The sequence below is a fragment of the Pelophylax lessonae genome (assembly GCF_965119305.1).
Source record: "Pelophylax lessonae genome assembly, chromosome: 11".
Classification (NCBI taxonomy): domain Eukaryota; kingdom Metazoa; phylum Chordata; class Amphibia; order Anura; family Ranidae; genus Pelophylax; species Pelophylax lessonae.
Window position 1 is genome coordinate 228,390,182 of NC_138778.1, and position 26,591 is coordinate 228,416,772.

The window sequence follows — 26,591 nt, forward strand, 5'->3', positions numbered from 1 at the left end:
TTAATTTATGCTGAGCTAAGCCGACCTGGGACCGCGGCGTCACACTCTGTTGAATAATAGACCGCGTTCTCGCTCGCTTGCCACCCGAACACCTGACGGTCCCGCTCACATTACCCCCCTTGACTCACCACAGAGCAAAACGATTTTTCGCTGGAGACCCCAACGTCGTTTTCTCATTAGACGAGTGGCGCCGAAGTGTTCCACGTCCCCGAGGAGCCCGTTTTTTCATTTAAAATCCCGCTTTCTCTTAGGTGGAATAAGTTCAGTGAATGTTATTTTTTTTTTTTCTTTTAATGAAATTTAAATACAGAATGAGATTTAGGTTGGCGCGTTTTAATATTTATGTGGCGCAGGAAATTTTCTTTAGGCGTGTTCGTTGGAATACATTAATTATCTTTTTCTTTTTTTTTTTTTCTGTCTTACAGGTGCAAGGAAATGCTAGATCTAGTGATATCACAGAGCCTGTCTGTGACCAGTGGCTGCAGCGAAAACCTGAAATTCGCCCGTTCCGACAGCGACTCCGCATCTCCCGATGACATAACAGGTACCGTCTGTCCGCCTGTGCGGTCTTGCATGTGTGTGAGTGTGTGTGAGGCTTCCAAAGCAAAGCTCTGTTGGGATTTTTTTGTACATGTCAGTGATTTTTGTCTTAGATTGTAAGCTCTAAGGAGCAGGGTCCTCTGATTCCTTCTGTATTGAAGTGTATTGTATTTGTACTGTCTACCCTCAAGTTGTAAAGCGCTGCGTAAACTGTCGGCGCTATATAAATACTATATAATAATAATAATAATTTTTGGCACTGTGCTGAATCAGCAGAGTATCTCCACTTTTATAACCAACATTTTTGGTTTAAATCTTATCACTTGGTGAGATCACCTTTGTTATAGTTAATCTGTTTCCGGCCAGCTTGGAGTTTGAGAGGTTTCTGCTTCTCTTCACCTACTGCAACCCTCCCGAGGGTGTCTCATTCTGATCCTTCTGCAGTCTCTTTGTTTTAAATGAGGGCAATGCCGCAGGAGGAGGGAGACTCTCTCACATGGCTTTTGCAAAGCCTGCAGTCGCTCCCACAGCTAGAGGTGTCGAGAGAATAGAGAAGGCGATGAGTGATTCAGCCCATATGAGTCCAGATTTGAAAGAATGCAAAAAAACTCAAATATGCAAGTTTAGGAATGTGGAGAAGAGATCATTCGTAGATCTGGCAATAGAGTGTCAATGGGGTTAGATTTACCTGCAGCTTGAGGGGGTGGATTTATTGCCTGAGCACGCTGTGCTGTTGGAGAGCACATGGGAAGGGGACCAGTGGCAAAACGAGGTCCTACTGTACCCAGGGCAAAGATGTCGGAATGCACCCATTACCCAGTGCTGAGACAAGATCCTGAAGCAGCCAGGGCAAAGATTGCAGAATGCACCCTTTACCCAGTGCTCAGACAATGTCCTCCAGCACCCAAGGCAAAGATGTCATAGTGCACCCTCTACTCGGTGCCGAGACAAAGTCCTCCAGCACCCAGGGCAAAGATGTCAGAGTGCACCCTCTACTCAGTGCCAAGACAAAGTCCTCCAGCACCCAGGGCAATAAGGTGTGAGAGTGCACCCTCTACTCAGTGCCGAGACAAAGTGCTCCAGCACCCAGGGCAAAGATGTCAGAGTGCACCCTCTACTCAGTGCCAAGACAAAGTCCTCCAGCACCCAGGGCAATAAGGTGTGAGAGTGCACCCTCTACTCAGTGCCGAGACAAAGTGCTCCAGCACCCAGGGCAAAGATGTCAGAGTGCACCCTCTACTCAGTGCCGAGACAAAGTCCTCCAGGACCCAGGGCAAAGATGTCAGAGTTCACCCTCTACTCAGTGCCAAGACAAAGTCCTCCAGCACCCAGGGCAATAAGGTGTGAGAGTGCACCCTCTACTCAGTGCCGAGACAAAGTGCTCCAGCACCCAGGGCAAAGATGTCAGAGTGCACCCTCTACTCAGTGCCGAGACAAAGTCCTCCAGGACCCAGGGCAAAGATGTCAGAGTTCACCCTCTACTCAGTGCCAAGACAAAGTCCTCCAGCACCCAGGGCAATAAGGTGTGAGAGTGCACCCTCTACTCAGTGCCGAGACAAAGTCCTCCAGCACCCAGGGCAATAAGGTGTGAGAGTGCACCCTCTACTCAGTGCCGAGACAAAGTCCTCCAGCACCCAGGGCAAAGATGTCAGAGTGTACCCTCTACCTAGTGGCAACTGCCAAGATTAGGTTTTTCAACACCCGAAGCAAAGATGTCAGAGTGCACCGTCTACTAAGTACAGAGACAATGTCCTCCAGCACCCGGGGCAAAGATATCAGAGTGCACCCTCTAGCCAGTGCTGAGACAAGGTCCTACAGCACCCAGGGCAAAGATGTATGAGCGCACCCTCTACCTAGTGCCAACTCCAAGATAAGGTTTTTCAACACCTGAGGCAAAGATGGCAGAGTGCACCGTCTACTTAGTACAGAGAAAAGGTCCTCCAGCACCCAAGGCAAAGATGTCAGAGTGCACCCTCTACCCAGTTACGAGACAAGGTCCTCGAACACCCAAGGCAAAGATGTCGGAGCGCACCCTCTCCCCAAGTAGTAATGGATGGAGTGGGCACCTCCCCACCTAAGGCAAAGATATCAGAGTGCACCCTCTCCCCAAGCTATAATGGATGGAGTGTGCACCTCCCCCACCTAAGGCAAAGATATCAGAGTGCACCCTCTACCCAGTGCCGAGACAAGGTTCTCGAACACCCAAGGTAAAGATGTCCGAGCGCACCCTCTACCCAAGCAGTAATGGATGGAGTATGCATGCCCCCATGTGCAATGCCAGGGCAGGTTCAGCCTTTGGTTAGTGGGAAGCAGAACTAAATGGGGAGAGGTTGTACGACAAAGCTGACATCAAGGCAGGTATAAAAGACAAAAACAATGTAATTCAGCTCTGTCATCAATAATACATCATGAAATGCATGTTTTACATGCAGGCTGTTTAAGTAGCTGAATGGGAGCTGCTATCAGTTTCCTGCATCCCCTATACTGCAGGGATAGAGAGTGAGAAGCAGCACAAGGAGCCAATCCGTTCCTGTTCCTGTTCTGACAAGAAGCGTGTTAACATCGACATCCCCAGTAAATGCGGTACAGGAAATGCACAGAATTCGCTGAGTTTCTCACAACGCATATATACTATATTGCCAAAAGTATTGGGACGCCTGCCTTTACACACACATGAACATTAATGGCATCCCAGTCTTAGTCCGTAGGGTTCAATAAAGCTTTGGACTTGTTCTGGAGATCCTTGGTGTGCTGGTGACATTCTCTTGCTCTAATTAGTCACCATTCCAGCCAGTAGTTGCTTCAGCACCCACTTACACAAGATTACCAAAAGTATTGGGACACCTGCCTTTACACGCACATGAAGTTTAATGGCATCCCAGTCTTAGTTCGTAGGGTTCAATATTGAGTTGGCCCATCCTTTGCAACTATAACAGCTTCAACTCTTCTGGGAATGCTGTCCACAAGGTTTAGGAGTTTCTATGGGAATGTTTGACCATTCTCCCAGAAGTGCATTCATAAGGTCAGGCACTGATGTTGGTTCAGAAGGTCTGGCTCACAGTCTCCACTCTAATTCATCCCAACGGTTTTCTATTGGGTTGAGATCAGGACTTAATCCCACACCATAACCCCCCTCTCCAGCAAATGATTTGGACCAGTGCACAAAGCAAGGTCCAAAAAAAAATGGATGAGCGAGTTTGGGGTGGAGGAACTTGACTGGCGTGCACCTCAACCTGATAGAACACCTTTTGGGATGAATTGGTGCGGAGACTGTGAGCCAGGCCTTTCTCGTCCAACATTAGTGCCTGACATCATGAATGCGCTTCTGGAAGAATGGTCAAACAATCCCATCAGGGGAGGACTGGACCAGGGGGGCAGCTCTGATACCCCATAAAAAGGCTGCACCGCTTCTACCACAGACATGCCTAATAGATTCCTGGTGAAGAGAAGTAAAAAAGTCCCTGCTGCTGACCTAAGTGCAGGTTGAAGACAAGGACAAAGCGCAGTCCTCAACCCTCCCCCCCCCCCCCCAGCATGGGTGGTGTAAACTGTGTCTGAGCAGAGGCCAGTTCCATGCCCCACTGTGGACTCTTCTGCCCTGGCCAGTTCCAACCGAGCTGTCCCAGCTCCCCCCAACCTCCCCCTGCTGGCCAGGTCAGGAATCCTGATTTATCCAGTAAGTAGAAAGTATCTGGAGTAGGACTTCAGCTTGGAATGGGGGTCAGGAGGAGGATTGGGAGAGTGGGAGGGGAGCCGAGTCGCTGCACCATAGGCCTCTGGCTTGTACTTGCCCCCTGGGCCGAAAGTTGCCAGTCTGCCCCTGATTCCCATAGACACACTCCTAAACCTTGTGGACAGCCATCCAAGAAGAGTTGAAGCTGTTATAGCTACAAAGGGTGGGCCAACTCAATATTGAACCCTAAGGACTAAGACTGGGATGCCATTAAAAGTTCATGTGCGTGTTAAGGCAGGCGTCCCAATACTTTTGGCAATATAATGTACAGTACATGAGCAAAATCGCTGCACCATGGGCCTCTGGCTTGTACTTGCCCCCTGAGCCGAAAGTTGCCAGTCTGCCCCTGATTCCCATAGACACACTCCTAAACCTTGTGGACGGCCTTCCAAGAAGAGTTGAAGCTGTTATAGCTGCAAAGGGTGGGCCAACTCAATATTGAACCCTACGGACTAAGACTGGGATGCCATTAAAAGTTCATGTGCGTGTAAAGGTAGGCGTCCCAATACTTTTGGCAATATAATGTACATGAGCAAAATAGCTGCACCATGGGCCTCTGGCTTGTACTTGCCCCCCTGGGCCGAAAGTTCCCAGTCTGCCCCTGATTCCCATAGACACACTCCTAAACCTTGCGGACAGCCTTCCAAGAAGAGTTAAAGCTGTTATAGCTGCAAAGGGTGGGCCAACTCAATATTGAACCCTACGGACTAAGACTGGGATGCCATTAAAAGTTCATGTGCGTGTAAAGGCAGGCGTCCCAATACTTTTGGCAATATAATGTACATGAGCAAAATAGCTGCACCATGGGCCTCTGGCTTGTACTTGCCCCCTGAGCCGAAAGTTGCCAGTCTGCCCCTGATTCCCATAGACACACTCCTAAACCTTGTGGACGGCCTTCCAAGAAGAGTTGAAGCTGTTATAGCTGCAAAGGGTGGGCCAACTCAATATTGAACCCTACGGACTAAGACTGGGATGCCATTAAAAGTTTATGTGCGTGTAAAGGCAGGCGTCCCAATACTTTTGGCAATATAATGTACATGAGCAAAATAGCTGCACCGTGGGCCTCTGGCTTGTACTTGCCCCCCTGGGCCGAAAGTTCCCAGTCTGCCCCTGATTCCCATAGACACACTCCTAAACCTTGTGGACTGCCTTCCAAGAAGAGTTGAAGCTGCAAAGGATGGGCCAACTCAATGTTGAACCCTTAAGACTGGGATGCCATTAAAAGTTCATGTACGTGTAAAGGCAGGCGTCCCAATACTTTTGGCAATATAATGTACATGCGTTTTGGGGAACTCAGCGAATCCTGTGCGAATACTTTTGGTAATATAGCGTATGTGAACCGAGCTTTAAGATGAGAGTTGGAGATGTTGTACATTTTTTCGGGGCTCCTCGCAGATCTGGAACTTCGCAGGACGTAAACCTAAGCACAGCCATTACCGAGAAGTATTTCCATAACGTTTCGCAGCTCATCAAATCATAATCCGATCTGCGTGTTATTGCTTTATAAAGGCTGAAAAACAATCATCTATCTGCGGCCTGACAGCCCGGCTATTGGTTTTATATCTTCTTTAGGAACCAGAGCTCCGAGCTCCTAAAATAAGATTTAAACTCAAAGCAGGAAGAAAAAAAAAGGAGAGATTTATAAAAAAAAAGAAACATAATGTTAAGTCGTTTTAGATTTTAGTGCCTCAGAAATCCTTCAGTGAAAGAACGAAGTCTTCTCTCTTCTTGTGACCTGGGAATGGCCTTTTTATAAATAATGTCTCTGGAACGGAATGCCCCCGTAGAACATTCCGCACACCGCACTCTGGCCACTTTCCCGCACATCCGCCTAGAATTGTTCCTGGTGCCCAAATCCTTTCTTATCTGGCAGGAGCTGAGGGCGACACGTTGGAGAGTCGCATACGGGGCCCCCGAGGAAGCATCAGGGGACCGACAGCTGAATGTGTCATCTGTTATATGAATCACTGGCAGCTCGCTGGTCTAAAGGAGGACTCCGCCTTCTTCAAAAATCGGGATATTGGTTCACAACGAGGAATCAAACCCAGAAACCTAAAATGTAATATATTGCAATTTACAAAGTCCTGACATTGTCTCTGCATTAGTTTTATTTTTTTAAAGCTAAGTACAGAAAAATAACCTGCTGGTCCTGTCCTAAATGTGGTGTCCTTGTCATATCCCGTGGCACTGCATCAAGTGGTACGAAGCGGGAACCCTGCAAATCCACTGCGGGTTCCCGCATCGCACTCGACTCACAGGCAGTTCACACTGCCATATGCGAATCGCTGGGAGTGTCAATACAGTGTTAACTACACCCAGGGCCAAGACAAGGGGTGGGGGGAAGGGACGGTTGCCCTGGGCATTGTGGTATCATGTGAGGTGAGGGGGCACCACAAGGAGATTGGGGGGGGTTATGTTGGAAAAGGGAATTGGGGGCAACAGGGAGTAAGTATTTTTCTAGGAGAGGAAATTTGGGGGAGGTGGGGAGTGGTGATTTAGGGGGATTTGTGTCAGGAAGAGGGGTGGGGGAAGATGGTTTGTGCTAGAAGGGGGACCACAAGGAGATGGGGGGGGGGGGTTTATGTTGGAAGAGGGAATTTGGGGGCAGCAGGGAGTAAGTATTGTTCTAGGAGAGGAAATTTGGGGGAGGTGGGGAATGGTGATTTAGGGGGATTTGTGTTAGGAAGGGAGGGTGGGCGAAGATGGTTTGTGCTAGAGGGGGGGGGGGTGATTTGTGCTGGGAGGGGGAAATTTGAAGTGTATTCATAAACAGCATTGAGGACGGGATCTGTAGTTCAATATCAGTTTTTGCAGATGACACAAAATTAGGCAGGACAATAACAGCACATCATGAAGCAGATATCCTACAGAATGACCTGGACAAAATTATGGAGTGGGCAAAGACATGGCAAATGAGGTTTAATGTGGAGAAGTGTAAGGTTTTACACTTGGGGACTAGAAACATAAAAGCACAATACACTTTAGGAGGGGAACCCTTGGGAGAATCAAAAATGGAGAAGGATCTGGGAGTCTTGGTTGATGATAGACTAGGCAACAGCATGCAATGTCAAGCGGCAGCTTCCAAGGCCAGCAGAATATTAGCATGCATAAAGAAAGGGATGTATTCCAGAGATAAGACTATAATCCTTCCACTTTATAAAACTCTGGTCCGACCGCATCTGGAGTATTCTGTCCAGTTCTGGTCACCAGTCCTCAGAAGGGATGTGTTGGAGCTGGAGAGAGTCCAGAGAAGGGCAACTAAACTAATTAGGGGATTGGAGGACCTTGATTATGAGGAGCGTCTGCAATCGCTTGATTTATTCTCCCTGGAGAAGAGACGCCTGAGGGGGGACATGATAGCAATTTTTAAATATCTAAATGGGGATCTAGACTTAGAAAAAAAGCTGTTCAGTCGAAGGGATTGCATGAGAACTCGGGGGCATACAATGCGATTAGAGGAGAAGCGTTTTAACCTCAGGCAACGTGGGGGGTTCTTTACTGTTAGGGCTACAAGATTGTGGAATTCTCTACCACAAGAGGTGGTTTCTGCGGGTAGTATGGTGGCTTTCAAAAGACTCTTAGACGTACATCTCAAGGATCAGAACATTCAGGGGTATGAGAGATGATTACAGCCACACACACCTACACAGGTTGAACTGGATGGACTTTTGTCTTTATTCAACCTCACCTACTATGTAACTATGTAACTATGATGTGTACCAGGAGGGCACATTTTAGGGGTAGAGGATTTGTGGGGGGGGGGGGGGGGTATTTGAGTTAAGGTGTTTTGGGGGATGAGGGGGGCCAATATTTGTGCTGGGAGGGGGTATTTCAGCAGGGGGTGTATTTGTACTTGGAGGGGGGGATTTATGCTAAGGGAGTAATCATCCTGATTAGTGCTCAGTGTTTTTGTGGGGCGATTTTTGCTGACACACAATGCTCATACATCTTGGGGGGGGGGGTAGTTTTGCATGTTCGCCCTCGGCTCTAGATGACCTTGTCCCAGGACAGACTACACCCCCAGATTAGTTTGCGTATCGCAGTGCAAACTGTCAATTCGGACAGGAATCGGATCACCCATGCGATCTGATTCTGGTGCGGACCAAAAAAAAAGGGTCCTGCACGACTTTGTCCCGAATGCATTGCAAATTGAGCCATACAATCTGTATGGTTGAATTCGCATTGCACAGACATCGCATGTGATTTGCAGAGCAGTGCGGTGCGAATCAAATGCGATGTCTGACATCGCTAAAGTGTGAACTGTCACTGAAATCTCAAATAATGTTATCAGCTTTCCCCGGCTATCTTTTGTAGTCTCGTAAAAAGCACCTCCTTACAGTATGTAGTAGAGATGGAGAGAGGGGGAGGTCAGGGACTTCCTAATAGCATCATGGGCCCCAAGGCAAAGTAATGCACTGGGGGCCCCTACCACCCTGCCTCAATATACACACCTACTCCCAAGACTTAAATAAATCAAAAAGGAATTAATGTTTTGGATCATTGTCTTGTTGGAAGACAAATCTCCATCCCAGTCTCAGGTCTTTTGCAGACTCCATCAGGTTTTCTTCCAGAATGGTCCTGTATTTGGCTCCATCCATCTTCCCATCAATTTTAACCATCTTCCCCGTCCCTGCTGAAGAAAAGCAGCCCAAACCATGATGCTGCCACCACCATGTTTGACAGTGGGGATGGTGTGTTCAGGGTGATGAGCTGTGTTGCTTTTACGCCAAACATAACGTTTTGCATTGTTGCCAAAAAGTTTGATTTTGGTTTCATCTGACCAGAGCACCTTCTTCCACATGTTTGGTGTCTCCCCGGTGGCTTGTGGCAAACTTTATACGACACTTTTTATGGATATCTTTAAGAAATGGCTTTCTTCTTGCCACTCTTCCATAAAGGCCAGATTTGTGCAGTATACGACTGATTGTTGTCCTATGGACAGAGTCTCCCACCTCAGCTGTAGATCTCTGCAGTTCATCCAGAGTGATCATGGGCCTCTTGGCTGCATCTCTGATCAGTCTTCTCCTTGTATGAGCTGAAAGTTTAGAGGGACGGCCAGGTCTTCGTAGATTTGCAGTGGTCTGATACTCCTTCCATTTCAATATTATCGCTTGCACAGTGCTCCTTGGGATGTTTAAAGCTTGGGAAATCTTTTTGTATCCAAATCCGGCTTTAAACTTCTCCACAACAGTATCTCGGACCTGCCTGGTGTGTTCCTTGTTCTTCATGATGCTCTCTGCGCTTTAAACGGACCTCTGAGACTATCACAGTGCAGGTGCATTTATACGGAGACTTGATTACACACAGGTGGATTCTATTTATCATCATTAGTCATTTAGGTCAACATTGGATCATTCAGAGATCCTCACTGAACGTTTGCTGCACTGAAAGTAAAGGGGCTGAATAATTTTGCGCGCCCAATTTTTCAGTTTTTTATTTGTTAACAAAGTTTGAAATATCCAATAAATTTCGTTCCACTTCATGATTGTGTCCCACTTGTTGTTGATTCTTCACAAAAAATTACAGTTTTATATCTTTATGTTTGAAGCCTGAAATGTGGCAGAAGGTCGCAAAGTTCAAGGGGGCCGAATACTTTCGCAAGGCACTGTATATTTGCTGTTCCACAAACAGTTACCAAGGCTGACAATTGTTGCCTTCCAGTACTTTTATCCTCTTTTTGGAATATTCCAGTAGTTTTGGTCCAGAGGAAGTGGCGGATGAGGTTCCTCGCTGTATTGACAGAATTTCCAGTCGTTATCCATAATGCCTTCTTCCCCGGCCATGCCGGACCTCTGTCAGTAACTCAACAGCTGCTTTAGCTCATGAAGTTGTGAGCCAATTACAGAACAATAATGAGACTATTAGTTGCTGGTATTGTGGCACAGTTGGGCAGTGGGATTGGTGTGGTGTCACACCGAGCAGGGAGGTCACCTCAGGTCACATGGAGCAGTTAATGTTTTTTCCACTTCTTCCCCCATCAATGCCGGGCTCCTCTTACCTTCTGAGTACACTGGGGATTCTCTGCATGTGATCTGCTCCATTCAATGTCTTGAGACAGCTGCAGCAAAGAACCGTCCAGAGTAAAAGAGACAAAAGGCAAATATCTAAAACTTACCTTTATCCTAGTTCTGCTTTCAAATACAATGTATAGCCGGAAGTCTGTGGACACCTGACCCTGACTTTGAACTTGTTGGACCTTCTGTTCCAAAATCAAAGACCTAATAGAGTTTTTCAACTTTGTGGCTATAACAGTCCCATTCTTCTGGGAAGGCTTTTGACATTTTTTGGAGAGTGTGAAGTCAAGTGAAGTTCCACCGCAGCCTCAGATGGAGGAACTGAGCCCGGGCTGGGCTCCTCTACTTCACCGAGATGGTGGACGGCCTCGGAAGGTAGAGCCACAGGGTCAGGAATGGACCTCCAGTGATGATGTTACATTCACCCATCTTGTTTCCTTTTTTATTCTCCGTGTGCAAATAAAGGTATTACAAGCTGCACTTAGAGGCGTCTTCTTCTTTTCTTTCTTTATCAGTTGGAGTCACTTCTACCAATTCAGAAGAGCTGCCCCAGTGTCAGTGTGGTACCCCCTGCATGATCACGGAAGACCATCCCTCCCCCCCCCCCTTCATCTTCATTATTGAGGATTGAGTTTCCCAGATCACAGAAGTGCCCTATGTTCCATGTACTTGAAGTCAGGTACTGATGTTGGATGAGAAGGCCTGGCTTGCAGTTGGTGTTCCAATAAATCCCAGAGGTGTAAATTATGGTTGAGGTTCTGTGTAGGCCACACATGGTTCTCTGCACTATACTGGACTAATCATATCTTCATGAAGCTGGCTTTGTATATAGAAGACCTGGCTTGTGATCATTATTCCAATTCATGCGATTCGCAGACAATTGTGGTCTGTTTATATAGAACACATACCTATGGTTTATGCTATACCTGGAGAAATGGTAATCTTGCTTTCGTTTTGCTTTCACTTTGTTTCAGTTTCACATTCATTATTGAGCTGAACATCACATTGCATTGATTGTTTGAAGTTAGTATTTTATGTAGAGTTGTTTCTTTGTGTCATTTCCATTTTTGATCATATATTGTGATTACATGTATTGTGAATACATTTTTTTATATATTTTCCATACTGTAGAATGTACTTACTAAGATTTGTATATGCTTTTAAAAAGAAATTAATCAATTAAAAAGAATTCACTACATATTGATTTGTGGAAATAAGTGGAGACTCTCCTACCGCACAGATCTTTGCTAAGTTATTAACCATAAATAGACACTGTTATATTCAGAGCAGTATAAATATTCTGACATAATGAAGTACGAGTGCGAGATATTATTAAATATTCTTACAACCCCAAAGGTGATCAGAAGGGTTGAGGTCAGGGGTCTGTGGAAGACACTGGAGTTCCTTTACACCGGACTGGCCAAAGCATGTCTTTATGGAGCTGACTTTGTACACAGAAGACCTGGCTTGCAATTGGTGTTTCAGTTCACCCCAAAGGTGTTCAGTAGTGTTGAGTTCAGGGCCCTGTGTAGGCCACTCATTGTTCTCCACAACTTACTGTTCAAACCATGACTTTATGGAGCTGGCTTTGTATACAGAAGACCTGGCTTGCAATCAGAAGTGTTGGGATCAGGGCACTGTAGAGGCCACTTATGGTTCTCCACACTGTACTGGTCAAACCATGTCAATAGGGAGCTGGTTTTGTACACAGAAGACCCAAATTGCAATCAGTGTTCCAGTTTATCCCAAGGGTGTTCAGTAGGGTTGGGGTCAGGGCTTTGTGCAGGACACTGGAGTTCCTCCACACCAAACGGATCAAACCATTACTTTATGGATCTGGCTTTTTAACACAGAAGACCTGGCTTCCAATTGGTGTTTCAGTTCACCTCAAAGCTGTTTAGTAAGGTTGAGGTTAGAGCTCTGTTTAGTCCCCTCATGGTTCTCCACACTCTACTGGTCAAGCTATATCTTATGGAGCTGGCTTTGAACACAGAAGACCTGGCTTGCAACCAGCATTCCAATTCATCCCAGAGGTGATTAGAAGGCTTAAGGTCAGGGGTCTGTGGAGGACACTGGATTTCCTCCACACCAAACTGATCAACCAAAGTCTTTATGGATCTGGCTTTGAACACTGAAGACCTGGCTTCCAATTGGTGTTTCAGTTCACCTCAGAGCTGTTTAGTAGGGTTGAGGTTAATGCTCTGTGTAGGCCCCTCATGGTTCTCCACACTCTACTGGTCATCTATGTCTTTTAGAGCTGGCTTTGTACACAGAAGAACTGGCTTGCAACCAGCGTTCCAAATAATCCTAAAGGTGTTCAGTAGGTTTGAGGTCAGGGGGTGTGTGGAGGACACTGGATTTCCTCTACACCAAACTGGTCAAAGCATGTTTTTATGGAGCTGGCTTTGAACACAGAAGGCCTGGCTTGCTATTGGTGTTTCAGTTCACCCCAAAGGTTCTCAGTAGTGTTGAGATCAGGGCCATGCGTAGGCCACTCATTGTTCTCCACACTGTACTGGTCAAACCGCGTCATTATGAAACTGGCTTTGTACACAGAAGACCCAGATTGCAATGAGTGTTCCAATTCATCCCAAAGGTGTTCAGTAGGGTTGAGGTCAGGGTTCTATTCAGGACACTGGAATTCCTCCACACCAAACTGATCAACCCAAGACTTTATGGATCTGGCTTTGAACACGGAAGACCTGAATTCCAATTGGTGTTTAAGTTCACCTCAAAGCTGTTTAGTAGGGTTGAGGTTAATGCTCTGTGAAGGCCCCTCATGGTTCTCCACACTCTACTCGTCAAGCGATGTCTTTTGGAGCCGGCTTTGTACACAGAAGAACTGGCTTGCAACCAGCGTTCCAATTATTCTCAAAGGTGTTCAGTAGGGTTAAGGTCAGGAGTCTGTGGAGGACACTGGACTTCCTCTACACCAAACTGGTGTTTCAGGCAGGGGCGTAACTACAAGGGTTGCAGGGGTTGCAATTGCAACCGGGCCCCATGCTCCAGGGGGGCGTGTGCGGCTCCCCTGTACACCTGGATAGGGTAGGATAGGATGACACAATAGAGAACAAGGAAGGGGTCGGTAAATATGTAATTTACAAGCTCCTTCCTTTTCTGAATGGACAGAGTCATAGTCAGTCACATTGTAAAAAAAGAATAATAATAAAATGATAAAAAATAATACAATTAAAATACCAAAAAATAAAAACTACTGACACCAGTGGGTGAACTTCTAGGATCGCAAAGATCACACTTGCCACCTGATCCTGGCATTCCACCACCGAGGGGAGGACCCAAGATGGCAGGAAGGGGGCCCACTGCAGATCTTGTGAAAGGGTCCCGCAACAAGAGTAACGGGCCCCAGGATCAGTGGGAAGAGCCCCAGGCTTGAAGGGAAGGACCCCGGGGCAAGGGCTCCGGGGGGGGGGGGGGCCCTTCATGGTTTCTTGCATCGGGGCCCTGAAGGTTCTAGTTACGCCTCTGGTTTCAGGTCACCCCAAAGGTGTTCAGTAGTGATAAGGTCAGGGCTCTGTGGAGGCCACCCAAAGTTCTCCGCATGCCTTTATGAAGCTGGCTTTGTACACAGGGGCACAGTCATTCTGAAACAAAAAGGGTCTTCACCAAACTGTTACCACAAGTTTAGAAGAGCATAATTTTGTACAATGTCTTTGGGGGGGGGGGGGGGGGGTCCACAGACATTTTGCCATATAATTTAGATGTGGTGTTCAGGCTATCTATTGTACTTTTAATGGGCTGAATCAAGCTTGTTCTTAAAAAAGAAGCTGAACATATGCTCCGTTTAGAGACCATGTGAGATGAACAAGAGGATGTACTTTAGTGTATAGGGGAGGGGTCAGGTGCTGAATATACATTGGTTATATATTCTCTAACATAATAATAAAAATGTATATGGAAAAAATAAAATTATTACAATTTTCTCGCTGTTAAATACTGCTAAAATAAGTGGCTGGCATCCGTCTTTGTATTTTCTACCTACAGCGTTAGAAATCTGACTGGGAGTTTGAGGTTTTGCATTGAAAGCCAACTGGGGTGAATTTCATATCACCGTGTCCTTCTGTCATGTTTCAGGCACTAGGGGATGGAGGGGGTGGTGGTAAGGCAGCCTAGAGAAGGAGGAAAAAAGCAGGAAGTTCCTGTGTGAAATTGTTTTATTGGCAAATAAAATGATTGTTTATTTGCATTTCAACTATTGATTTGACTGGAGTTTTTAAGGATGATTTGTTGCAAAGTTACATCTTCTGATAATAAGTTACAATTTGGCAGCCAAGGAGATAAACCTAAAACTGGTCAGAACCGTATATAAAGTAATAAAGTCTGTTCTACGTCCTCTTCAGCCGTCATTTTAGCACAGTGAAACCGCGCTGGAAGGGGTTACGTCTGAATGGGACCTCAGCGCAAATTAGTCGGAAATTCTGCACTTTTTCATGGCAGCCGTCCTCTATAAACTAAACAAGCAATTAAAGCTTTTTCTTCTTCCCTTCCCAGCGAGGGCAAAGTTTAATTTTCTCCAATTTATTATTTTTCCAGATAGATCGAGGAAAGGATCTTCCTTAGAGGACTTCTCACATTCAGGTAGGAAAACAGACCGCGAGATGAACCTCCGGCTTATCCGGCTACCTGTTATCCTGTATTTAAACTCTGGGGGTAAACACTCCGCTGGGTATCAAAAACCAAGGTTTGTACCCGCCTGGCACCAGTGTTTACATAATTAGAATGAGTGATATAAATATATATATATATATATATATATAGATATATATATATATTTCTTTTTTTTTTATATTTTTTTTATATATATATATATATATCTATATCTATATATATATATATATATATATATATATATATATATATATACGCACACATATACTGTAAATATATAAAGATAGATATTACATTTTTTTTAATTATTTAAGAATAATTACCGTATTTATTCGAGTATAACGCGCAAAATTTTCTACCAAAAAAAGAAATCAAAGTTTGGGTGCGCGTTATAAACGAGGGCTGGGGTGGCAGTGGCGGCCGGTCCATTGAGGGCGCAGGCGAATTGTGAGTTCGCACTGAGCCTTTTCCGGGCTGCAGCCGCTCACTGTACGTAAGGGCGAAGAAAAGAAAAACGTCCCCCTCGTCGCGTACAGTGGGCGGCCCGAACTGGGGGTGAGAATTCTTATTATCCGCTGTATGGTCGCCGCTTCATTTCCTCGACTCGCCCACATGTTACGGTAAGCATTGCTTTTGTACAATTCAGTGTTTTGCGTACCGTAATTCAGTGTTCTTCATATTTTAATTGATATACTGGTACCCGTTAGATGGCAACTCAGGGTATCAAGAGAAAACGTTCTGCATATGACGCTTCTGTTACCTGTAATTTTATTTCGGCATTGTGTTTATATCAGTTTACGTTGTCAATAAATGATTTTTATCATGGCCGCACGTGTTCAACAACGTTTTTTTGTCAATTACAATGCTTGGTGTGAAACAAAATTTTATATCGATTTTTAATCGAAAATTAGGGGTGCGCATTATACACGTGTGCGCGTTATACTCGAATAAATACGGTATTGTTAATTATTTAAGAATTAATCTTTTAATTCATTTTATATATATTTATATATATATATATATATATATATATATATATATATATATATATATATATATATATATATATATATATAATATCCGTGTGTGTGTGTGTATATATATATATATATATATATATATATATATATATCTATATCCGTGTGTGTGTGTGTATATGTATATATATATATATATATATATATATATATTTATGAATATGTATTTATATATACATACATATACAGCAAAAGCTGCTGTGTTAATGCTGCTGACAGACCACACCATATGCATCATCTTACTTTGCCCGGAGGTACACTTTAACTTTCTCTGACGCACTTTGCCTTGTCCTTCAAATGGAAAAAAAAGAATATTTGAGGTTTGTGGGACAGAAGGCAAAGCCGAGTTCAGTGTTGCTGAAAATGATTTTCATACTTTTACCCTTTATTTGTTTTCTCTCCTGCAGGCAGCTGCAAGGAATCCCAGCAATTTGCACCTGAAGTGAATTTCTCCAGGTGAGCCGAGTTATGGGGAGAATGCTAAAGATCCGGTTTTCAGTGCGGCGGGGGCAGGCGGCGTACATAACCCGAGATATCTGTATGGATCACGTAGAGAGGGCTCCTGATACAACCACTCCTGGGATGTAGAATCCAGGGGACGCCTGTGTGGTTTATTATTATTTATTCATTTATTTTTTTTAATCTTTTTTATATATAGATTTTATTAGTTTTCAGTTCAGTGTAAACAAACAAATACAAAAAATACTTTACAGATTACAGTAAAAAAACCTTTTCCTCCAATATCCCAAAACCCATAACCCCCACCCCCCCCCCCCCCCATGCAGTCTTAAGAGCATTATAGGCCCCCTGGGCAATGCAGTGCACTGTGGCCCCACCTACACAATCACCCACAAAAATAAAAATACAAATTATCGATAAGGCGATATTTATTGGTACAGCAGTGCCAGGCTAATGACAGCTTCCAAGTTCAGCGGCTGGGTGCGGTGTACACACACACGGGTGGGAGTCAGATTCAACTGTCCTGTGGGTACCTGTTCCCATGGAGGCAGACAGGCATTCCTGCAGTTGCGGGCTCCCCCTCCACCTCCACGGCCCAAGTGGCCTGACAGCAGCGCAGGGCCGACAGACGCCTGCCACCTGCTAAATTAAGCGGCTGGGTCCGGTGAACACACACACGGGTGGGAGTCAGACTCGACTGTCCTGTGGGTGCCTGTTCCCATGGAGGTGGACAGGCATGCCGGCAGTTGTGGGCTCCCCCTCCAAGGCCCAAGTTGCCTGACAGCAGCACAGGGCCAACAGGCGCTTGCCACCTGCTAAGTTTGGCGGCTGGGTTCGGTGAACACACACATGGATGGGAGTTAGACTTGACTGTCCTGTGGGTGCTTGTTCCCATGGAGGTGGACAGGCATTGCGGCAGTTGTGGGCTCCCCCTCCAAGGCCCAAGTGGCCTGACAGCAGCACAGGGCCAACAGACGCTTGCCACCTGCTAAGTTCGGCGGCTGGGTCCGGTGAACACACACACGGACTGGAGTTAGACTCGACTGTCCTGTGTGCACCTGTTCCCATGGAGGCGGACAGGCATTCCGGCAGTTGTGGGCTCCCCCTCCACGGCCCAAGTGGCTTGCGACCTGCTAAGTTCAGTGGCGGGATGCATACGGGAACCGGGACTAATGCTTGGTTGGGGCTGGGTCGCTGGGCAAGTGGGGCTCCCTGGGCAACTGCCCAGCATGCCCATTCGGTTAGATGGCCCTGCTCCCTCCCCAATTCTTTTATCACACTGTTCCTTTATTGTGCCTCTTCTCCTACATCGCCATTTGCATTTACCTAATGCTGGCCACTATACGAAAAATCGGCCGAAATTCGGTCATTTGGAGAGTTCTTTCGTTTTTCGGCCAGTTAATGGACATGAATCGGTAATCGGTTGTGACGTTTTTGAGCCGAAAAAATGGACAAGTTTGGAAATTTTCTGCCGAATGAATGATGAATTGAAAGGTTAATGTGTTTCTCGTCCAATCTGTTTGCACTCGGTATATGTGAAAAAATGAACCAAAAACGGATTAATTGATGTCCATTGAATGATTTATCGGTCACTATATGATGGTACGATCGTTTGCTCTCATTTATGTCCATTGAACAATTTATCGGTCATTACATGATGGCACGATCGTTTGCTCTCATTTATGTCCATTGAATGATTTATCGGCCATTACATGATGGCACGATCATCTGCTCTCGAGTGTTGGTTTTTCGAAAATAAGTTTGAACGATTTTTCATATAGTGCATTGCCAGCATTACTCTTCAATCGCGCACCTAATCTACCCATACTTCTATGTATTTGTTGGTCTTTTAAACCACTTCTGGACTGGAAGATTTTCCCCCCTTAAAACGGAGTTCCACCCAAAAGTGGAACTTCCGCTCATTTGCTTCCTCCCCCCCCTCCGGTGCCACATTTGGCACCTTTCAGGGGGGAGGGGGGGAGCGGGTACCTCTTTTTGACAGGTACCCTTCCCTACTTCCGGGAGACAGCTCCGCAGCGCTGTCTCTCAGAAGTTTGGACCCCTCCTCCTTCCCCCACTGCCGAGCCAATCCAAATGCGCAGTGCGCTTTGCGCATGGGCAGTAGGGACCCGCCCGTGAAGCTGCAAGGCTTCACTGCCGGGTTCCCTTACCGGCAATGGCGGCAGCAGCACCGGCTGCGGTGACGACATCGCTGGACGACAGGAAAGTGTCCTAATATTAATAGTCAGCAGCTACAGTATGTGTACAGTATGTGTAGGTGCTGACTTTTCAGGGGGGGGGGGGGGGGACTCTGCTCTCCGTTTTAATGACTAGGCAATTTTTTGCGATTCGTCACTGCGTTACTTTAACTGACAACTGTGCGGTCGTGCGACACTGTACCCAAACAAAATTGATGTCCTTTTTTTCCCCCACTTTCTTTTGGTGGTATTTGATCACCTGTGCGGTTTTTATTTTTTGCGCTATAAACAAAAAAAGAGAGACATTTCTGAAAAAAAAACACAATATTTTTCACTTTCTGCTATATAACATTCCCCCCCAAAAAAAATGTAAAAATCTAATTTTTTCATCCTTTTATATTCTGTTACATATATTTGATAACAAAAAATCCCAATAAGCGTATTTTGATTGGTTTGCGCAAAAGTTATCGCGTCTACAAACTAGGGGAAAGGTTTATGTAATTTTTATTTTTTACTAGTAATGGCGGCGATCTGCGATTTTTTTTTTTTTGCGGGACTGCGACATTGCGGCGGACAGATCGGACCCCTAACTGACATTTTTGACACTTTTGGGGGGACCAGTGACATTACTACAGTAATTAGTGCTAAAAATATGCACTGTAACTGTAATAATCACACTGGCAGGGAAGGGGCTAACCCAGGGGCGATCAAAGGGTTAAGTGTGAGGCTAGGGGGTGTTTTCTAACTGTGGGGGGAGGACTTGTGAAATAATTATAGAGACATGATCATATATAGAAGAAGCACAGGCGCTCTGTGATCATTTCAAAGAGAACAACGGTCAGCTGTGTTTACAATAGCTAACCGTCCTTCTCTCTCAGCAGGGAGCGATCGCAGATGGCCGGTACCACCGGTCCGGTGCATCGGAGTCCCCACTGCCGAGTGGGGGCGGGAGCGCGGCGGTGACCAGTGACATTACTACAGTAATTAGTGCAAAAAATATGCACTGTCACTGTAATAATGACACTGGCAGGGAAGGGGTTAACCCAGGGGCGATCAAAGGGTTAAGTGTGAGCCTAGGGGGTGTTTTCTAACTGTGGGGGGGGATGAACACAGAGACCTGTGATCTTAAATAGGAGGAACACAGAGACCTGTGTTGATACCAGAGAGAACAACGGTCTGCTGTGTTTGCAACAGCTGACCGCTGTTCTCTCTTCACAGGGAGCGATTGCGGGTGCTCGGCGGCAATCGCGGCCACTGGCCCAGTTGAACGGCTTCCCCGCTGGCGAGTGGGCACACTGGCTGGTCGGCAAGTGGTTAAAATCTGCCCTTTTTCTCCATTTATTTGACAAACTCTCTGCCAGTTCCTCGTCTGTGCTGCCAAGGTACTCCATGTGTATATGTATTCCGTTCTATTGGACCAATCTCTAGGGGCGGGGCTTTCTGTATTTAGCCATTTCTTTGGTTTTGCCGCTTTGCTGCATTTATCAGGTTTGGAACAATCATGTTTTTATACTGCTTTTGTGGTTTATCAGTTTTGCGAAAAAAGCACGGCCATGGGTCATCCATGATGCCCTCTCCTATAATTTCCCTGATATACTGTTGTACCTTCTGCCAGTAATCACGGATCTTGGGGGCAATCCCACAAGATATGAAACATTGTGCCCCGCGCATTGCAGCCACTCCAACACAATTTCCATTCCTCTGGATGGCATTTATGTGCTTTTACTGGCGTTCTATACCCTCTTGATAAGCATTTGTGGTTCATTTCAATGATGTTCACATCTATCACGGAGTGATGTATGACTCTTACTATAGCATTCACTTTGTGCTCTTTTAACCACTTCCCGCAAATGGATGTACCTGTACCTGTCCCTGTACCAATACTTGTACCTATACCTGTACCAGTACCAATACCTGTACCTATACCTGTACCAGTACCAATACCTGTACCTATACCTGTACCAGTACCAATACCTGTACCTATACCTGTACCAGTAATGCCTCGTACACACGTGCAGATTATCTGCAGACTTTTGTCTGCAGACTTACCTTTTCTATGTAGTGCAAGGGCCTGCCGGATTGCATACAAATTGAAAGTGTTTAGGTTTGACCTCATATTATATGGTTTTGGTAAGTCTGCAGACAAAAGTCTGCAGATAATCTGCACGTGTGTATGGGGCATTACTGTCCCTGTACGTCAACTCGGAGAAGTGGTTGTAGCGGAATGATATGCAGCTACGGGCATCACCCCGGTACTGTTTTCTAGAGCCAGCGGTCGGCTTTCAGGAGGTACCAGTGGATGCAGCTCAGCAGCCACTCAGCCGTTATCCCAGTGAGTGGGAGAGGGCGTTCCCCCCTCATCCAGCCACCTTCCGTGGCTCTGCCTCGGTCTCCCGTCCCACCATATTCAATGGTACTGTATGGAGAACACTGAGTCAGTCACATCAGTCTGGAACATTTGCTATCCAGGGCCAGCTTGGTCCGCAGCGAGTTACGGCTGCTCTAGAATTTTGGATTGTGTGAGCAATCCAAAAAAATGTAGAGGAAAGCAACACAAACCCAACAAGAAAATGTATTCTCTTCACATGTAGACCTCGTCTTAGATCTAAACTCAATCCTAACACTGCAAGAGCATGGCGTGGTCTCCTATTCAGCTATGGAAGAAGAGGATAGTAGAAAGCATAATGATTGGATGCTGTTGTTGTTTTTTTCTGATTTCTTGTGTTGGTCATACTGTGATAGATATTTGTGTTAAGTCAGTTTCTCTTCTACTTTCCAGGCACTACCCCCACATCCTGTCTCCTCCGTCCATCCCAGCGATGGCCACCTATGGGCAGACACAGTACAGCACAGGAATACAACAGGCATCGGCATACTCCACATATCCTCCGCCAGGACAAGCCTATGGCATCCCGTCATACAGTATGTTACTGACTACATGAACCCTGCATTCTCTTGTGTATCTGCTAATGGCTGTGTGCATTTTCTTTTAACAGTGACCTATACCACAGTGCTGAGCCAGTCACATCAGTCTCTGTACCAGAGGAGCTTACACTCTAATGTCCCCCCACAGTCACATACTATTGTTATTAATATTATACATTTATATGGCTCTAACACATTCCATTGTGCTGTACAAAGAACACTGAGCCAATCACCTGAGTCTCTGCGACAGAGGAGCTTGCCCTCTAATGTATGAATACAGTCACACACTATTAATCTTACACATTTATATACAGTGCCTTGCAAAAGTATTCGGCCCCCTTGAACTTTGCAACCTTTTGCCACATTTCAGGCTTCAAACATAAAGATATAAAACTGTAATTTTTTGTGAAGAATCAACAAGTGGGACACAATCATGAAGTGGAACCTTACCAGGAAAGGTTAAAGGACCTTAACATGTATAGCTTGGAAGAAAGAAGAGACAGAGAGGATATGATAGAAACTTTTAAATACATAAAGGGAATCAACTCGGTAAAGGAGGAGAGCATATTTAAAAGAAGAAAAACTACCACAAGAGGACACAGTTTCAAATTAGAGGGGCAAAGGTTTAAAAGTAATATGAGGAAGTATTACTTTACTGAGAGAGTAGTGGATGCATGGAATAACCTTCCTGCAGAAGTGATAGCTGCAAATACAGTGAAGGAGTTTAAGCATGCATGGGATAGGCATAAGGCTATCCTTCATATAAGATAGGGCCAGGGACTATTCATAGGATTCAGATATATTGGGCAGACTAGATGGGCCAAATGGTTCTTATCTGCCGACACATTCTATGTTTCTATGTTTATTGGATATTTCAAACTTTGTTAACAAATAAAAAACTGAAAAATTGGGCGTGCAAAATTATTCAGCCCCTTTACTTTCAGTGCAGCAAACTCTCTCCAGAAGTTCAGTGAGGATCTCTGAATGATCCAATGTTGACCTAAATGACTAATGATGATAAATAGAATCCACCTGTGTGTAATCAAGTCTCTGTATAAGTCCCCGTTCACACTAAGGCGACCTGGTCGCCTCACAGGTCGCCGTAGGTCGCCTCCCATAGGGAAGCTGCGGACCCGTTCTAATAGGAGCGACACAAGTCGCTCCGACTTAGAAAAAGGGTCCGGAGCTTCTTTGGGGCGACCAGGAGGCGACCGCCATAGACTTCAATGTTATGAAGTCCGTGGCGGCCGCTCCTAGGTCGCGGCGCGAGCAGCGTCGCTTGTATGTTAACGGGGCCTAAATGCACCTGCACTGTGATAGTCTCATAGGTCCGTTTAAAGTGCAGAGAGCATCATGAAGAACAAGGAACACACCAGGCAGCTCCGAGATACTGTTGTGGAGAAGTTTAAAGCCGGATTTGGATACAAAAAGATTTCCCAAGCTTTAAACATCCCAAGGAGCCCTGTGCAAGGGATAATATTGAAATGGAAGGAGTATCAGACCACTGCAAATCTACGAAGACCTGGCCGTCCCTCTAAACTTTCAGCTCATACAAGGAGAAGACTGATCAGGGATGCAACCAAGAGGCCCATGATCACTCTGGATGAACTGCAGAGATCTACAGCTGAGGTGGGAGACTCTGTCCATAGGACAACAATCAGTCGTATACTGCACAAATCTGGCCTTTATGGAAGAGTGGCAAGAAGAAAGCCATTTCTTAAAGATATCCATAAAAAGTGTTGTTTATAGTTTGCCACAAGCCACCTGGGAGACACCAAACATGTGGAAGAAGGTGCTCTGCTCAGATGAAACCAAAATCAAACTTTTTGGCAACAATGCAAAACGTTATGTTTGGCGTAAAAGCAACACAGCTCATCACCCTGAACACACCATCCCCACTGTCAAACATGGTGGTGGCAGCATCATGGTTTGGGCCTGCTTTTCTTCAGCAGGGACAGGGAAGATAAAAATTGGTTAAAATTGATGGGAAGATGGATGGAGCCAAATACAGGACCATTCTGGAAGAAAACCTGATGGAGTCTGCAAAAGACCTGAGACTGGGACGGAGATTTGTCTTCCAACAAGACAATGATCCAAAACATAAAGCAAAATCTACAATGGAATGGTTCACAAATAAACATATCCAGGTGTTAGAATGGCCAAGTCAAAGTCCAGACCTGAATCCAATCGAGAATCCGTGGAAAGAACTGAAAACTGCTGTTCACAAACGCTCTCCATCCAACCTCACTGAGCTCGAGCTGTTTTGCAAGGAGGAATGGGTGGGCAAAAATTTCAGTCTCTCGATGTGCAAAACTGATAGAGACATACCCCAAGCGACTTACAGCTGTAATCGCAGCAAAAGGTGGCGCTACAAAGTATTAACTTAAGGGGGCTGAATAATTTTGCACACCCAATTTTTCCGTTTTTTATTTGTTAAAGTTTGAAATATCCAATAAATTTCGTTCCACTTCATGATTGTGTCCCACTTGTTGTTGATTCTTCACAAAAAATTAGAGTTTTATATCTTTATGTTTGAAGCCTGAAATGTGGCAAAAGGTCGAAAAAGTTCAAGGGGGCCGAATACTTTCGCAAGGCACTGTATCTCTGACATATACCGCAGTGCTGTACAGAGAACACTGAGCCAGTCACATCAGTCTCTGTACCAGAGGAGCTTACACTCTAATGTCCCCCCACAGTCACACACTATTATCATGTATTTATATTGCTCTGACATATACCGCAGTGCTGCACAGTGAATCATGGTGCTATTACGAGGCCCTCATGCCATGTGTTCACAATATTTCCTTTTTTTAGGGGGGGGGAGGGGGGTCTTTGATGCTGTATAGAGTAGTGCTTTTTTGGAGGACCTTGTATAATTATGGAGCCCCCTCTATACCTCTGAAGCAGCTTCACAGACCACAAAAGACTTCCCACTCATACATAGACTTGGAGCACACATGTGGTTTCAGAAATCCAGGTCAGGGGACGGAATCCTACATTTCACTAACCAGCAACAATGTTTGGTATCTGAGCGGAGCGATTTGCCAAGGGGAAGTGCAGCTTTCATTCCTGGCGGCTCTCGGCAGCTTCTAAATGTTACAGCCAAATCTCACACACATATAAATGGTGTTAGAATTTCAGGAACAGCCACACCAGGAATACACAGAGCTCGCCCTATCTGTGATACCAGTGACCTGGAAAAGGCTTTCCATTCCTTTTATAAATACGGGAGAAGAAATCACACTGAAAGACGGATACAGCAGCTGGCAAAACAATTAGATGAATTGTATAATCAATGTGAATCATAAAAGCCATGCTAATAACCAATCACATATAATCTAGTGATGTCAAATTAAACCTGCAATCCATAAATCAACACCTAAATAATGAAAGTAATAATCCCAAAAAGGGTGAAAGCAGTCCCAAATAATGAATAGTAAGTGAAGAGTCTTGATTCATATAGATCAGGGGTGTCAAACTCAATTTCATCAAGGGGCGCATCGCCATTATGGTTGCCCTCAAAGGGCCGGTTGTATCTATAAGAATATTGGCGCTTTTCCACTGCATGGAACCGAACGCTTCGGCTCGCTTTTGTGCTATTCCACTGCATGGAACCGAATGGTTCGGCTCGCTTTTGTGCTATTCCACTGCATGGAACCGAACGGTTCGGCTCGCTTTCGCGCTTTTCCACTGCAGGCAACCGAATGGTTCGGCTCGCTTTTGCGCTTTTCCACTGCATGGAACAGAACGGTTCGGCTCGCTTTTGCGCTTTTCCACTGCATGGAACCGAACGGTTCGGCTCGCTTTTGTGCTATTCCACTGCATGGAACCGAATGGTTCGTCTCGCTTTTGTGCTATTCCACTGCATGGAACCGAACGGTTCGGCTCGCTTTCGCGCTTTTCCACTGCAGGCAACCGAATGGTTCGGCTCGCTTTTGCGCTTTTCCACTGCATGGAACAGAACGGTTCGGCTCGCTTTTGCGCTTTTCCACTGCATGGAACCGAACGGTTCGGCTCGCTTTGGCGCTTTTCCACTGCATGGAACCGAACGGTTCGGCTCGCTTTGGCGCTTTTCCACTACATGGAACCGAACGGTTCGGCTCGCTTTGGCGCTTTTCCACTGCATGGAACCGAACGGTTCGGTTCGCTTTTGCGCTTTTCCACTGCATGGAACCGAACGGTACGGCTCGCTTTTGCGCTTTTCCACTGCATGGTTCCCGCATGGTACGGTGTTGGTACGGTTCGGTACGGCGGCGCTTTTCCACAGCATGGAACCGAACGGTACGGCTCACTTAAGCAGTACCACCTCGGTTGTGGTTCTAATGGAACTTTTCCACTGCAAGTACCGGCTCGGCTCTACTCGGCCCGGTTTGTTTTTCCACTGCTGGTACCGCATGGTACGGTGTTGGAACGGTTCGGTACGGTTTGGTATGGTTTGCTTTTCCACTAAAGTAGTACTAAAGTTAAGTGGGTGGGATAACAACGATTCTCTGACCAATCAGTGGCTAGTAGTGACTGCATGCAAAGGATTGTGGGATATGGTACCGGCAGGGCCGCTGATAGGGCAGTACAACCAGCCCTGCTGTACCGGGCCCGGGCTCCATGAGCTCCACTAGGGGCCCGGGCAGCTTTAAAGTTAACTTCTGCCTAAATAAATAGAAAGCCTTTTAATCCCATCCCCCACTTCAATTTGCTTACAGGGTGTATAAATATATTTTCCTGGGCCCCATGAGGTCAAGAGAGGGGCCCAGGAGGTGATAGCAGGGGAGGGACTTTATTTCCATTTTCGGGGCGTAGGCACACTAACCTTGTGCACTGTGTCTATGCTGCACTGAATGAATATGTAGTTCCGGCCGCCCTGGCGTAGTGATTCGTTTGTGCATGCTGTGGAATGAGGAAGTGACTGATGAGAGATGGATGAGAGGTCTCAGCAGTGCACAGACCAGCAGCACACAGTGACACTGACAGACTTCTATGGAAGGAAGGTACAGCTCCCAGACTGTGTGCTTATAATCATATTCATTATGATGATCACAGCACAGCATGTACTTTATGGCTC

The 26,591-nt window shown here is 45.8% G+C and overlaps 1 protein-coding gene across 2 annotated transcripts in view; it reads left to right on the top strand.

Annotated features, from left to right (window-relative positions):
- The window catches only part of EYA2 (EYA transcriptional coactivator and phosphatase 2), a 239,794-nt gene that overhangs the window by 118,705 nt on the left and 94,498 nt on the right, over positions 1-26,591 (top strand). The window contains exons 1-5 of one of the 2 annotated variants that reach the window (XM_082272194.1): positions 205-322; positions 426-544; positions 14,839-14,883; positions 16,358-16,406; positions 21,387-21,529. In XM_082272194.1, coding sequence (XP_082128320.1) covers positions 270-322; positions 426-544; positions 14,839-14,883; positions 16,358-16,406; positions 21,387-21,529 — 409 coding nt within the window. In that variant the 5' untranslated portion in view covers positions 205-269. Of the gene's footprint in view, positions 1-204; positions 323-425; positions 545-14,838; positions 14,884-16,357; positions 16,407-21,386; positions 21,530-26,591 lie in introns of those variants that run through there. The other variant, XM_082272195.1, reaches the window with a different exon arrangement.